The sequence below is a fragment of the Aulonocara sp. 'chitande type north' Nkhata Bay genome, linkage group LG23, assembly GCF_057382095.1.
Source record: "Aulonocara sp. 'chitande type north' Nkhata Bay isolate Kocher_YH1m ecotype deep benthic linkage group LG23, A_spYH_male_GT1.1, whole genome shotgun sequence".
In the NCBI taxonomy this organism is placed as follows: domain Eukaryota; kingdom Metazoa; phylum Chordata; class Actinopteri; order Cichliformes; family Cichlidae; genus Aulonocara; species Aulonocara sp. 'chitande type north' Nkhata Bay.
Genome location: NC_141365.1, coordinates 20908004 through 20922868, shown reverse-complemented (window position 1 = coordinate 20922868; position 14865 = coordinate 20908004). Strand labels below are relative to the sequence as shown.

General features: G+C 41.9%; 1 protein-coding gene across 2 annotated transcripts in view; it reads right to left on the bottom strand.

Annotated features, from left to right (window-relative positions):
- Positions 1-14865, bottom strand: part of LOC147301639 (BCL-6 corepressor-like) — an 80043-nt gene that overhangs the window by 19325 nt on the left and 45853 nt on the right. For both annotated transcript variants that reach the window (XM_086282536.1, XM_086282535.1), the window contains 3 exons: positions 10861-11301; positions 10539-10766; positions 1346-1701 (listed from right to left, as the gene is read on the bottom strand). In XM_086282536.1, the coding sequence (XP_086138662.1) occupies positions 1346-1701; positions 10539-10766; positions 10861-11301 (1025 nt within the window). The remainder of the gene's footprint in view (positions 1-1345; positions 1702-10538; positions 10767-10860; positions 11302-14865) is intronic.

The window sequence follows — 14865 nt, the reverse complement described above, 5'->3', positions numbered from 1 at the left end:
ACAAGGAGGAGGAGGGCTGAGCGAGAAGAGAGAGAAAGTGTGTGCGTGTGTGAGCGTGTGTTTGTGTCCTCGCTGCCCGGAGGAAATCTCCGGTGCAGCAGCTGTCAAAACGACACAATCCTCCGCCCGCACACACACACAGTATGAACACACACACGCACACCAGCAGTACATGTGGAGAATATTATTCTTCCTTCATAACCTTCAGTCACTCCATCCCTCCCTCCTTCCTTCGCTCTCTCCCTCCTTCAGTTTAATCTGCAGCGAATTGAATTACACGCGCATGCACACACACATACACGCAGACAGTAAAAACACACATACGTCCCTGCTGAGTTTTCCCAGTGAGCTCCAATCAGGACGATAATTGCAGCGATTAACAGAGACGGAAAAGAGACGAGAGGGAGGACAAACAACAAGACCGAAAAATAGAGTGTTGGAAAACCGTCCTGGCCATTTCTGCAGAAATTATGTTTTTACTTGGACTTGTTGCCATCTTGTTTTAGTCATGTGCGACTCGTTTAGGTTTTGTCATTATACCAAGACAGTTTTATGGGTATCTTGAACTGGTTACTGGTTTTATGGGCATTTTAGCTTAGACTTCTCTTGAGGATTAGGATATCTCACACTTATCTCATAGACTTTGACTTCTAGCCATCGTATTTCAAACCTATAGGGACCATTTTGTCCAGAGAGACTGGTGGGTGTTGTGACCTGGACTTGTTTTACCAAATATAAAACAACGGTTCCAGATGCCCTTTTCTTTTCGGTCCACAGACGAGCACCTGATTTAGACACTTAGATTTTACCTTCAGCTGTGGTGTATTACTACAGATATAAAACGATATCAAGGAGTTAAACAAGCGCTCCCTCTTGACATCATCCCTCTGGGTGAGTGTGTGGGCGTTTGAGTCATTCTGAGTCACATCATTTGCATGTGTTACCATTTCTGCATTTAAGTAAACAAAAAAACCAAAAACAAACTCAATTTCTCCACATTTGTGTGCATTTGAAGGGTGCAGTTTAAATCTAAGGTGGCCTGCCTGTCTCATTATTTTTATGTGTGATGGCAAAACAAAATGAATCACACTTTTCTATTTTCATATTTTGAGAGGAAATGAGTCAGAGGTCTTGTCCTCTATTCTTTTGATGTGGCCAGTAATCCCCTTGCTAATACGCAGCGGAAGAAATAGAGCACATAAACTAAGCATATACACAGATGACCTCTTGCACTTTCTCTCAGATGCTCACAGTTCTATTCAAGGTGTCCTTCAAAAATCCATTCGTTCTAAATAAATAATAAATAAATCACATTTTATAAAGAGAAAAAAACAAAAAAACTGACCTTCCCGTTCCTTTCTTCCTCATCACTTCCACCCTCGTCTTGTCCCTCCGCCTTTGCTGCTTCTCCTCTGGTGTGTTTCGTCTTGCAGGGACGCTTGCCTTTCGGCTTGTCTGGGTCATCATCATGGCAGCGGAATGGATGGGGGTCAGGTGATGAAGAGAAAGAGGGAGGAAGAGAAGGCAAGGAAGGAAGGAAATTTGACACCTTGTGGCTCTCCTTCAACTTCTGATGTTTGTCCTGAAGGTGGAAGGAAGTGAAGGTGGCAAAAGATGTGGGAGCAGGTTGCCGAGGTACAGAGCTGGATGGTTGCCGGGGTAGATGGGTAGGAGATGAGGGATGGGGGGCCATGTGGAAAACTGAAAGAAAAAACAAAAGACAAATCAGGGATGAATTGTTTCTGGTCAAAACATAAATTCTGGCAGAACTGATTCAAAATTACAAATGATATTAATAATAATTTTTTAAAAAAGTCATCAGGTATCAACTTGTTTATCGTGGTGGAAATACTTGAACAATGACTAAAAGCATTATGTTAGGTATAAAATCACTGTTTTGGCTGTGAACAGAACGCATGTCCTGCAGGTATCTGGTCACTAATTAAAGTTACATTAAAATGCTGACGGTCACAGTGATTCCAATTTATCCAGAGATAAGAATTACTTTTTATCACAATCCATCTAACAGATATCTCAGTCTTGAATCAGAGGTTGTTAATTCTATTTTAGTTTTTATAAATCCTGAAGTGCAATTTATATGATGCTAGGAGAAAATATAATGGATTCAGTAATCTCTAGAAACAAATTTGTAGGTGAAAGTACAACATCCTCTTCTCTCCAGGGGAACATCCTAGGCATCTCCAGGCCGGCAGAGCGATATAATCTCCAGCGTGTCCTGGGTCTTCCTCAGGGCCTCCTCCCGGTTGGACATGGCTGGGATATCTCACCCAGGAGGCACCCTTGTCAGATGTCCAAACTACCTCAATAGGCTCCTTTCGCTGTGGAAGAGTAGCAGCTCTATTCTGAGCTGCTCTCAAATGACTGAACTCTTCATCCTATCTCTAAGGGAGATGCTAGCCACCACAACCTGACTTTGGATAAGCCAAGATAATAGATGGATGGATGAGGGTTAAAGAGACAGGATGGCTTGTTTCTGACAGAGAATATATTGAAGACCTAGAGTTGTTGTGAAAAAGTGTTTGGCCCCTTTCTGATCTCCTATTTTTTATGTTTGTAACACTTTTTTTTTCAGATCATTAAACAAATTCAAATATTAGACAACGATAACACAAGCAAACACAAAATTCACTTTCTAAACTAAGGTGTTTATTATTAAGGGGGAAAAAAATCCAAAACTACACAGCTCTGTGTGAAAAAGTGATTGCCCCCTAAACCTAATAACTGGTTAGGCCACCCTTAGCAGTGACAACTGCAATTCAAGTGTTTGTCATAACTGAGTCTTTTACAGCACTGTGGAGATTTTTTGACCTACTCATCTTGGCAGAATTATTGTAATTCAGTGAAAGTGGAGCGTTTTGGGGCATGAACCAGCTTTTTAAGGTCATGCAACAGCATTTCAATCAGATTCAGGTCAGGTCTTTGACTAGGCCACTCCAAATTCTTCAGTTTGTTCTTCTTCAGAGATGGACTGAAGTGCACTTCTTCTTGAGGTCATGAACAGATGCCTGGACATTCTTCTTAGGATGTTTTTGTAGACAGCAAAATTCCTGGTTCCATGAACCATGAATGTTGTTTCTTATGGAAGAGCCATGAACAGTGACTTTAACTGAGGCCTGCAATTCTTTGGATGTTGTTCTGGGGTCTTTGTGACCTCTTGGATGAGTCCTCACTGCACTCTTGGGGTAATTTTGGTTGGCCAGCCACTCCAGGGAAGGTTCACCACTGTTCCATGCTTTCGCCATTTGTGGATAATGGCTCTCACTGTGGTTTACTGGAATCCCACAGTTTTAGAAATGGCTTTATAATATTTTCCAGACTGATAGATCACAATTACCTTTCTCATTTGTTCCTGAATTTCCTTGGATTATGCTTGATGTCTAGCTTTTGAGGAGCTTTTGGTCTACTCCACTTTGTCAAACAGGTCCTATTTAAGTTATTTCTTGATTGACAACAGGTGTGGCAGTAAACAGGCCTAAGTATGGCTAGAAAAACGAAACTTCCAAAGATGTGATACACCACAGTTAATTTATTTTAGAACAATATGTCGTGTTCTAAGATTTTTCAGGGACTTGATGGAGATTTAGGCTGGATGGACATCAAGGATGATGATATCCCTTAGAAGTGCTGAGTTAGAGTTATGAATGAAAATGAGGACAGTTTAAAACACAGATCACACCAGATATGATAGAAAAATTAGTTCCATGGCTTTGTGTTAATGGTATTTTTTATCCAAGTTGCCAGCTGTCAACGTATGTCCAACCTAAATGTGGACGTCACTTAAAAATTGTATTCTGTTAATCGGAGTCAATACATTTTCAGGGTGACCTTAAAAATGGCCAATTTGTGCGACAAACTTAAACTTTTCTTGCAGCTTGTGATCATTCTCCTGTTTGTGCAAAGACTCTATTCATCGCCCAAAATGAGCCGCCGTCTGTCCTTCAGCCGGGGACGGGTTAGATAATAAGAGACAGAGCAAGAGAGAGCGTGAGAGAGGAACAAAGAAACACACAGCTTCCTCGCTTGAGTGGAGCAGCGAGCAAGCAGGCGTGCGAGCGAGCGAGTGAACGGGCGAACGAGGTAGCAAATAGTGGGGGAGGGGAGGAGAGAGAGAGTGCTTGCAATGTTTTCCATTGCAGACGCCTGGAGGAAACACTCACACAGAAAAACACACACATGCTGTGCCGTCTCACACGCTCACGCACACACACACAACCGCTAATGTGTAAATGCCACTGCACGCGCATGCACACAGACACACACACAGCCAGAGGTTTTTTCTGAGAGCCGACGGGGAGTCACGCCGCTTCCATCTGCTGAATTATTTATCAGCCTGGACACACACAAACTCACACACACACAGAGACACACACACACACACACACACACACACACACACACACACACACACACACACACACACACACACACACACACACACACACACACACTTTATTCACCTACGTACTCATTCTCTGTGAATAGGATTAACATATACAGCACATAATGAGGGCGCACGTGAATGTGTGAAGCTACTAAACAGGAATTTATCATCTACTGGAAGCTAGTTTGCGCAGACGCACAAAATTAGAGACACGTGTAAAGACCCACACACATACAGGGCTAATACTGAGTGTGTGTGTCTGTGCGAATCCCTCTGGATGTGTCGCAGTAAAACAGCTCCTCATTTTAATCATCAAACTGCAGCATTCATTGTTTTCTCAAGCATGACATGATCATTATCTGGAATCACTGGCCACGCCCCTCTTGCAAACACCTGGTGCTTTCAGGTGCGACTGTGCATATCGATCGATCGTAGAAGAAAATTCTACTGTGTTCCCCAAGTTCCATTATCTCAGTTGTAAAGATCAGTGAACTGAATAAAACTAGGATTGAACATAGTCTTTATAGAACAGAATGGAGATGGCTATCTTTCAATATAGTTCAAAGTACACAGTAAATAGTAATTTTCCTTCAAATGCCCACGACCACACTCACTAGGAGAGGTTGCCTATAAATAATGTCACAACTGGTGACATTATCCCCAGGTCTAAAAAGTCTCTATCACTTTGTATCTTCCTCACTTGGCTTCAGGTTACAATGAGAACTTTTTAGAGTTGGAGCTTTTAATCTTTTCGCTCCTTTTGACACAATGAAGTAGTGACTCTGCTCCAATTTCCCTCCCATTATCTGAACTCTCCAATATATCTCATGGTGTTTTCACACCTTCGGTATTTAATCTGTTTTCCCCCTTGGCGCGGTTTGTTTGTGCAGGTGTGAACATAGTAATCGCACTGGGTCCAAAACAGCAGCACTGAGACCCTTTGAACAAGAGAGTTACAAATGAACTGTTACCAGTTATGTTGCAAGTTTTTTTAAATATATATTTTTGGCCCTTTTGACTAGCTTTATTGGATAAATACAGTGAATATATACTGGAACGCGGAGGGGAAGAGAGAGGGGATGACATGCAGCAAAGGGCCACGGGCCAGACCCGAACCCGGGCTGGCTGCTTTCAACTAGGGCTGCCACGATTAGTCGAAGAGTCACGATTACGTCGACGATTTCGTCAACGATTTCGTCAACGACTGATTTGATAGTCGATGCGTCGTTTGAAGCTTTATGAGATCACAAAAGACGCAGGGATAAGTAGTAGGATTTAAGAGTGTAATAATGGACTGAAACAGAAGATGGCAGCACTGCATGTACAAGGATGCCAGCTGCCGTTAAACCCCGAAGAAGAAGAAACTGTATCACAGAATTAATAGCGCAGCCCAGCTCAGTTTCCAACAATGGTGGCTGCTAGTTAGTTTTAATATTACTCTTATTATTCTTTCTGGGTCACAAAATAAACGTTTAACATATTTTCAGACGAGAATGTAGCTGTGTAAATCTCAAATATCTGCTCAGTTTATCAAGACACCACATATTTTCAAAAGCGCTCCGACGTTTTCAGAGACGTCTGTTACCCACCAGCTCGATAGCTAGCCGGGGGCAAGGCTCACTAGAGCCCGTGAGAACAATGGACTCCCGGCAAATCGTTTTCAAACCCACCACTACTCAGGTTAAACATATATAAGTCACTTAGATAACTTAAATATGTTATTGTTTGGCTTTTTGTAGTATTTTATTTGTTCCTGAGTAAATCGGTTTGGCTGAGATTAAACTTCTAGTTTTTACACAGCTGAATAAACGTCAAGCAGACAAATGATTATCAGAAGTGTGAGATGCTGGAGAATATACTCCGGTGTCCTGTTATATTTTAGATAGCAAGGAGTTTATTAAACTTCACCAAAACAATCTGCAAATTTCATTAAAATTTAATAAACTATCATCTTGTCTTTATTTTTAGTTAGCACATACCTTACACCCTTAAAGCTGTAAGCTAATGATAGTTATATAAGAGCAGATGCATGCTTGTGCAGTAAGCTGTACTTTTACGTCCAATGGATGCATGATCTGATTAGTCGACTAATCGCTAAAATAATCGGTGACTAGTCGACTATCAAAATAATAGTTTGTGGCAGCCCTACTTTCAACCATGCGGAACATGGTCGCTTGTTCATCCGACTGAGCCAAACCGGCACCCTAGTATGTTGTAAGTTTGAGCTAAAAAACTTACTTGTATGCTTTGCATTCTGGAATACTGAATTGCACTATGATGTACAAAGTTGTGTATGGACCAGCAACTAGCTGTGAGATGAACATGAATTCTCAGTGTTCTCGGATACATCAGAAGACTGCAATGTGTTCCTGTATTTACTTTTGTTGCTCCCAACCCAGACATCTCAGTAATAAGCGGACTGAACATTCTCACGTATTTCATTGTCATGTATTTTGGTTAACTTTGAGTTCACTCTGATTTTTCTCTGTGTGAAAACAACCCAAACCACATGGAAAAGCTACAAGGTTACAAACTCACCAACTGATTCAGACCAAAGTAATCAAACTATAGGTATGAAAACACCCTCAAAGAGTGATCCCAGATAAGGGTAGGGTGTCTGGTTGTCTGGTCTGGTACAACTCCCCTGTGGCTGTGAATGCAGCACTGGTCAATCTCATGGTCCACATTATCATCCTCTATAAACAAGATAAACTCTTTTACTTGGGGCAGCAACTCTCCTGCATCATAGAAGAACTTATCTGCTCTTTTCCTGCAGAGAATTATGGACTCAGACTAGAAATGTTGACACTCATATTAGTTGCTTCATACTCTGCTTCAGACGTCCCAGTATGTGTCAAAAGTATGTTCTGAGGCCTACAGAACCAGACCATCTGCAAAAATCAGATGCTATCCTGAAGTTCCCAAAATGGACACTCTCCACTTCCCAGCTATGCCTGAGATCCTGTCCATGAATAACAGAAATGGCAACAAGGGACATCCTCTATGGAGTTTAACACCCACCAAGACATGCTTGATATTATGTCAAGGCTTGCTTATACTGAGGTATGACCACAGGTAACTGTGACTCATGAAACCTGTAGTTATACAGTTAAGAGGACCTCTTACTTCACCTCAGGGAACCTGGAAAAAAATATTCTCCAAATTTATAAGACACATGCAGACTTGATTGTCAAACTCCCATGATCCCATGGGTACAGAGCTTTCCCACTGTTCCAAGGTGGAATTTTTTGGAGAAGGAAAAGAGGGTCCAAGCTTCCGTCTCAGCTTTCTCCAACAGGCTGAACAGTGTGTTACCATGACAATTGAATCACATATGAGGGAACCCTTTTGCAAATGAGAACCACAATCTCTCCCAGCTACCTCATAGGTACTGTTCCAGATGTTCATGTATCCCTGAAAAGGTGTGTCTGAAGACTGCCCAACAATTTCTAGAGCTTTTAGGGGGAAACTTTTGCAACTTTTGCCCAGATATTCAGCAAGTTTTCAGTCTCTGCTTCCTTTGGTAAACTTGACCAACAACAGTGTTGTTGCAGGAAGGAAGGAGCTTTTCAAAGTACCACTTCCACCACATGGCAGTATTCACAATGTGCACCAGCAACTCCCCGACCAAAAATACCAAGCCCTGCTTTCCCTTCCTGAGTTTCTGAATGGTTTACTGGAACCTCTTTAAGGCCAACAAAAAGTCCTTCTGTATAGCCTCTGTTTTTGTCACGGCAGCAGTCTTTCTCGACCCCAGGTATTGGTGGTTTTTCAGGAGTCCCCTGGCCCAACAAAATTTGAAAGTACTCTTTCTACAGCCTGATGGCTTCTATTACCACCAACAACCATTAGTGGTTTCTTAGGTTACCACCAAGATTCACACCAATGACTGTCCTACGGGCTGCTTCTTAAATTGAGTATCATGGCCCAGTCAGATTCCATGTTACCCCATACATGCAGGAGGAGTTCTTATATGGCTTCAGTCTTATATAGAATGAGGCGTTTTTCATAAAAACAATATTACCTTATTTTGAGTGTAATGACAGAAAGACATGTCAATAAAGTTGGGAAGTGCCTGAAAAATCATTGGTGCTATAAAGAAACAATTGGAGGGCATTGTTATTAAGTTAACTGACTACATATCATTAATACGACTGGGTATAAAAAGAGCATCCATGAGAGGCAGATTTCACCAGTCTGTAAAAAATTGCAGTTATTAATAGTTTATCAATATAAAATTGAAAAGAGTTGAAGATCTCTCATATAACATACACAATATCATCAAAAGATTCACTGAATTTGGAGGAATCTCTGTGTGTGAGGAAAAAGGCTTAAAATCAGTAATGAATGCTTCTGATCTCTGGGCTGTCAGGAAGCACTGCATTAAAAACAAAGATAATTCTGTCATGAAAACCACCTTATAGACTCAGGAACGCATCCAGAAATAGATAAAAAGAGTTTACCATGCCATCCACCATTGCAGGTTAAAGCTCTATCATGCAAAGAAGCTTTATGTGAACATTATACAGAAATGGGCAAAAGCTCATTTAAAATTGAGGCAAAATGGAAAACTGTTCTGTGATCAGACACATTGAAATAGTTTTTTTTTTTTTTTTTTTAAAAACATGGAACACACAGCATCCTCTGGACTAAAAGAAGGGGGACCATCTGGCTTGTTATCAGTGCTCAGTTCAAAAGCCTGCGTCTCTGATGGTATGGTGGCATATTAGGCCATCAGTGCTAAATGCAATAAACAGGTTTAGAGCAACATATGTTCCCATCTAGACAATGTCTTTATCAAAGAAGGCCTTGCCTATATCTTCAAAGTGCTTTAAGTCATTGGTAAAGTTAATCTTCTGGACAACAAAAACTGACATAACTTCAGTATTTACAGATTCATTCATACAGAGAAACAATCAGTGTGAGCAAAATCCTTGCAGTGCATGCTTTGGTAAATATAACTGCTCAGCGCTCCCAGCAAACTCCACGACAGCAGAAAAGTAACCATAAGCAGCCAATGGCTGTTCAAATTAAACACCTAAATTATTTCATAAATCTGGTGTACCACAGGGTGCTCCATTTGGTCCATTCCTATTTTGATGTAAATGGATCACATTTAAATCAATGCTTTTGATTGTATCATCTTGACAAATCAAGTTCCAACAGCATTCAAATGTGCTGCATTTGGGTTTATTTAAATTAATTACGTGTTGGTCTGCAATAATTCCAACTTGTTTCTCCTAAAAAGTAATAGCTTTACAGACCTTGTTATCAGCATCATTAGCATGTAGTAAATTTGCAGATCTTAGGCATGTGCATGAAATCAGCAGAGACTTTGTAAGTCAGATGCACCAATACCACCACCACCACCACTAATGGCAGGTTTGGATTTAATTGGATTTATTTGGTTTGAGTTAAAGTGAATTTGACATCCTGAAGAGAACAAGCACAGACTGTGAGTGCCACTCCGAGCAGCCTTCAACAAACAGAGCAAGGAGACAAGGAGGAGGAGGCTGCTAACACATTCCCTATGTATTACTGCGAGTGTGACAGCTCCATCTGGGAGATGTTAGACGGCTATTAGCACGCCACGAGGCCGCACGGGTTCATACACACAGAGATTTACACACACGCTCACATACACATACGTCGTTGGTGTAATTCCACTCGTGTGCTCCGGCAATCACAGAGAGAGGAAAAAGAGCTGTGAGGGAGAGACGAGAGGGGGTGGAGGAGGAAATGGAGAGGTGGAGGACTGATGACAGCAGAGAGACGCAGAGAGAGATTTCATCAGCACGAGCAGCAACAGCAGCAGAGCTTTCTGCTCTGAACCCACAGCTCTGCCTTCAGAATAAAAGTTGTTAGAGGTCTGCCGCTGACACATAAATGTGTGCCTCATGCAGCGTGGGTTAGAAGTGTGGTTTAATAAGTGAAACAAGTCCAAATCATCATGAAACTTGACATGGGCTGTCAGCTTATAGACATGTCTCTACTCGTGTCTAAACACATTTTATTCTTTAGTTTCCAGTTTCACAGTACATTAAATTTTTTTATTGTTCTTTAGTCGGATCCTGAATACACGTAGAATCATCTGAGGCAAAGTGTCAAGTTTAAAGAGCAAAGTTTGAGGGTTTACCTCTCGTTCCATCCCTTCTCATAAATGTGGGCTCACACCAGCCTTCGCTGATGTCTGACCTCGCCCTGATGGATGGGACATCTGTTCTGAACTTCCTGTTGGCCTCTGCTGATCTCTGACCAGTGGGAAGCCATTGGTTGAACTCCCCGGGTAGGCGGGGCTTGTTGAGCCGAAGGCCATTCAACTCGATGCAGACCTTCAGCTTCTTCACGTCTTCCAGAGATGACTCTGTAATCAAGACCAGTGAGTCAGTAGGAGAAGACTCCAGCATCCCAACAGAAAAAGATAAAATCACAGACATGAAGACTTTCTGAATTCTTACCGTTTGTGAATTTGGCTTTCTTGCTCAGATTTTCCGTCCCCTCCTCCACCTCCATCTCCTCCTCTCTGTCCTCCTCCCTCCCTCTCTTCAGCCGGCTGTTTATGATGCTGCTCTGATGGAAAGGCTCAAGGCTGAAGATACGCCGCCGACTTATCTCCATATTCAGATTCGAACCTGTGAGGCCTGGGCTGGACATAAGGGTGGAGGTGTTTCCCTGAAACAGGCCTCTGGATGGGGGGAAAAACCTTTGTTGTTGTTCTGTCTGTGAGCCAAAACAAGTGTTCTCTGTCTTTTTCTCCTGACCAGTTCCTCTTTCATGTTCATTCTTTTTCTCTTTCTCCATAAAGCCATCATTCTTCTCCTTGGGGATGGGAAGGTTGTCGGAGTTGCAACAAAGTGGCAAGACAGGGAGGTGGTTGTGAGGGCAGGGAGAGTGTAAACCTGCATGAAAAACAAAAAAAACAAACAAAAAATGTACATCTTAGTTTAACACCACTATTCATGTACAGGGCCTGAATCTTAAAATGACTGAGGGAAGACACTAACTACTGAAAACACATTGGCATAATTTGTAATAGTTTGAAGACACTGATTTCAATAAGTGATTTAAAGAAGAAGAAGAATGCACAGAAAAGACAGACAGCTAAGATTTTTGGTGGCGCTCCATAAGCCAAATGAAAATAGTTGCATTCAGTGCCAACAGACCTTGCATTATTAGTTACAACCAAAGACAACGACAGTTAGAGCTATGCATTCAGGTTGGTCAACTGGAGACAACTGATGTCAGTCGGTTAGTATTATTTCCAGTTGTTTCTGGGGTGTTTTTTTGTCATTTTACTTTGGAAAGTTTATGGCCTGCCTCTTACGAAATGTGACTTGGTAAATAATTGATCTAAAAAAACCTCAACTGAGACCATGCATTAAAAACTGGAAGTTAGACTTAGGCGATATTACAGTATATGTGTTCTTGTTGCTCTTAACTGAACCAAAACCTACACAGCTGTGTGCCCTCATCATTTAACAGCATATGTTATCCCAACTTCCTTTATTTATGGTCTGCAAGCAGAGGAGTCCTTCATCTTGCAGCTTAATTTCAGGGGTTTATCCAGCTGCTTTCTTATAATTTTATTTGAAACATTTTTAATCTTCCCCTGGACACCACCACCACTGACCCAGATGGCATCCAGGACCTTCTAAAAAACCAGGGAAAAATGATGCCTTAACCTCATCTTCATCTTCAAGTGTCCTGATTTACCTTTTGCTTGTTTTTTGTCCCCATAAGGAAGCTGAGTCCTCACAAAGTGAGCAATACAAACACAGCTGTGTTCTGTTTTTCCGCTGAGAGGATCAAAGACAGGCGCCTTATACTCTCCCTCATCTTTTATGTCTCTCGCTCACTCTTTCCATCTTCATCTTCACATTTTCTCTTCTTCTCCTCATTCCTTTCTTTCTCTCTTCTGTCATCTTTTTTATTCTTCTTTCATCCTGTCTTTAATCATCCCGCCTCCCTATCTTTCTCCCTCCATATATTCCCATGCTCTCTCTTCTCTGAATCATCTGACTTGCCCTGCTTCCCGTTGCTTCCAGGCACATTATGCGCTATGGCAACGGGCCATCAAAGCAATCGTCATGGAAACGTTGTTGTCTGGCTGCGTGCACTAAAGACCGCTGCTTAGCACGCACACAGAGAATAAAACTGCCCTGAGAACAGCAGCGGCAGATTTGAGCAACTCTTGATTTTCCCGAAAACTTTTTAAGTTGCTGATTTGAATTTTGTCAAAAAAATACTTTCAATGTTTCTGAGATCCTTTCATTAGTTTAGGATTTCATTAAAAATCTTTTTTTGCAGCAGAGGTCAGCAATAATCTGACATAAAATCCCCTCCCAAAAAGTTGCCATATGTAAGGCAACACTATAATTCAAATGGAAAATGTTTGCATTCAAGGAAATGATTTTTGCACAGTCACAAAGTCAGATATATTTATAAAGGAGGCTTCTCCTAATCCTAAAATGTAATCCCACATTGCCTATAAAGCCATAAAAGCACAACTGTATCACCTTTCTGACAAAGCCAGCAAAACTGAAAATGCAGTAAGGCAGTAAAAGCACAACAGTGTATAGATGTTCACCGGTCTTTTATTTATTTGCTCTGTAGAAGCATGAGCCTGAACTTGTGTGACAGATCGAGAGATACTGGCTGGATATAGTGGGGGTCACCTCAACATGTTGCACTGGTTCTGAAACCAATCTCCTAGAGAGGGAATGGAGAGGGGATTTCCAAGGCTGAGAAGCAGCTACAAAGGGCAGGTTCACCTTTATTCCCTTTGCAGATCAGGGAACAAGCTCTGACTATTCTTTCACTTGTGTGTCAAGCAACAGTTAGGAGTACCTGAACCTTTACACAGTTCTTGGGTTGGGTGCTGGAGAGCGCACAATAGGTGATAACGGTGAAACCTGGAGGGGTTAGATTTGGAGAAACAGCCTGCCTGATCTGAACATGAGTGGTCTTCTGTGCTAACTACAGATGTGCAAAACAAACACGGTGTTCATGCATATGAGTGTTATTCAATACACATGGCACCAAGACACCTTTGGCTGCACATCAATAGTCAATACTGTAATAGAATAATTGGCTTTGCACGGCTGGGCCCCTCGGATGAAGACAGGAGAAGAGCTGACAGCCGATTGCAACCTGGTGATGCTTTGCATCAAGTAACAACGGTGGAGGAGGATGCTGGAGAGGCCTGGTGTGCCCAGTTGTGTAGGAAGGATACATTGTACGTGTCTAGCAGAAGTCGTGGTCCAGAAGATCTTCAAATTCCACCAGATCATCAAAGACCAGCAACACCGAGTCCAAACAGGCCAGGTCTGCCTCTATGTTGCTAGGGTCTGTAGCAAGATGGTAGGTGCTTTCTGTAGCAGAAATCCCCAAACCCAATTAGGGACACCACAAGTTAAAAATGAGTCCTATCAAACTTATCTATCTTGTGGGGCTCTGGAAGAAGCTTACTACTACCAGCATACCAAGTGGAAAGTTGCTCTAGCAGTAGCTGAAGCAAATACATGGTTATGGAAGAAGTGGGGATCAGGTAGAGGACTTGATTGTAAGGGCAGAAGTTACTGGTTGCTGAAGTTTTCAAAGCACTCCTCTCTGGCAGGCCCCTGGGGCTGGATGATATTTGCCCTGAGGTCCTTAAAGCTCTGGCTGATGTGGGTTTTTCCTGGTTGACACGCTTGAGCCTACATTTGATCACATCCCTCAGATGTTCTGTCCGAGTATGCTTAGGGAGAATGGGGTATCTGGCTCACTTTAATGGCTTATAAGTTCCCTGTTCAGACTGTCAGACTCGTTGCTGGTGGATAAGGAGAACACTCCATACTTATAACACAACCACAGTTTTGCAGAGCCTTTGCAGAGCCTACCACGTTCCCTTTGTAACTGTCTGACACTTTTATCAGCATTCATACTTTTCTTCCCCTCACCCCCATTTGGGGTAGATGGCTGGTTCTGCTGGCGGTGTTTTCCTATTGAAAAGGAGTTTTTCCTTCCCACCGTTGCCAATTATTAAAGATTTTTGTAGGTTTTGCATTTTGTTTTCGTTACATATATGAGTCTTTATATTGAGACAATGAGTGTACTCTTACCGATAAATAAACTGTAAAAAACAACAACAAAAAACCCCTGCTAAAATGTTGAAAATGCTCAGGAGGAATCTACGGCACTGGTCAGGTCAACCACAATAGTCAGAGCCTGCACCAGCGCAGTGTGTAGTTACAAAGACACACTTTAGGATATGTTGTAGGGTTTCAGAGGGGCGTGTGGTTACAACGTATCTACAGTGTAGCTTTAACACAGAACTAAAAATTGTAATTTTACACTGCAAACAAAATAAACTGCTATATACCCAAGAATGACTCAATCTGAAACAAAAAAACAAACAAAAAACTGACAGCAGGTTAAACATAAGAATCCAGCCATGAGTAACACAACTGAACCTTAAAATG